The sequence below is a fragment of the Dendroctonus ponderosae genome, unplaced genomic scaffold (genome assembly GCF_020466585.1).
Source record: "Dendroctonus ponderosae isolate FM_Combo_2020 unplaced genomic scaffold, Dpon_F_20191213v2 Dpon_F_20191213_5, whole genome shotgun sequence".
In the NCBI taxonomy this organism is placed as follows: Eukaryota; Metazoa; Arthropoda; class Insecta; order Coleoptera; family Curculionidae; genus Dendroctonus; species Dendroctonus ponderosae.
The window spans coordinates 15354575-15355622 of NW_026018715.1; the positions used below are offsets into that span (position 1 = coordinate 15354575).

At 42.8% G+C, this 1048-nt stretch overlaps 1 protein-coding gene across 1 annotated transcript in view; it reads left to right on the plus strand.

The window, feature by feature from the left end:
* The window catches only part of LOC109539117 (argininosuccinate lyase), a gene marked incomplete at its 3' end in the record, with an annotated part of 55201 nt that extends 54420 nt beyond the window's left edge, over nucleotides 1-781 (plus strand). Inside the window, 2 exon segments of the mRNA XM_048666880.1 lie at nucleotides 329-522; nucleotides 582-781. Coding sequence (XP_048522837.1) covers nucleotides 329-522; nucleotides 582-781 — 394 coding nt within the window.
* Between the last annotated feature and the right edge of the window lie 267 nt (nucleotides 782-1048).

The window sequence follows — 1048 nt, forward strand, 5'->3', positions numbered from 1 at the left end:
CATAGGTCAAACAGGACAATATCTAAAGAAAAGAATATACGAACATAAGTATAGCCTAAGAAAAAATAACGAAAATGGTACAGCGTTAGCACTGCATGCACATCAGAGGTTGCATAATTTTGATTTTGATAACACACAAATACTGATTAAAGAGAGTAATTATAATAAGAGAAGAGTCCATGAAATGATATGAATATATATGATATATATGATAAATAAAACACAGTCAGGAAAGTATATACAATGAAGAATAAAGGCAATAAAAGTGTCTTCAGTCAAGATAACCGCTGCAAACTCCTGATTGATTTTTGTGGTACTCCTGCTACAGCCTGGCTTGGAACCTGAAAAACGACTGCGACCGATTGGACAGCAACGTCCGCCTGCTGGACATCCTGCCGTTGGGCAGCGGCGCGCTCGCCGGCAATCCCTTCAACATCAACCGATTTGAGCTGGCCAAAAGTCTGCACTTTTCCAGAATCACCCAGAATAGCATGCAGGCAGTCAGCGACCGGGATTTTATAGGTGAGACCATCCCGCAGGCGGGCAGTTGGACGTTTTGGGCAGTTTTGGGGTCGTTTCAGCCGACTTCTTGTTCTGGGCGTCGATGGTGGGGATCCACTTGAGCCGCCTGGCCGAGGATCTGATCATCTTCAGCTCGAAGGAGTTTGAGTTCGTGACGATCGATGAATCCTACTCGACCGGCAGCAGCTTGATGCCGCAAAAGAGGAACCCGGATAGCTTGGAGTTGATCAGAGGCATCGGCGGAAGCCTGTTCGGCCAGGTGATACTAATGACTGTTGAGGCGGAGTCATTTTTTTCCAAACTTTTTTTTGGGTTTTTCAACCCAAAAATTTTTGTCTCAAAAAAAGACGGAATTTCCTCGCGTCTTTTATTACAGATTGATAAATAGTGCTCCTATTTTGCAATAAGAACGAATTATTTATCAAAAAGCTATCAAGAACTATCACCTAGAGGGTATCCTGCGACACACTTAGGCTCAAGCTGTAAGAGAAAATTCCAATTAGTAGAGAAATTCATTTGAAAAATT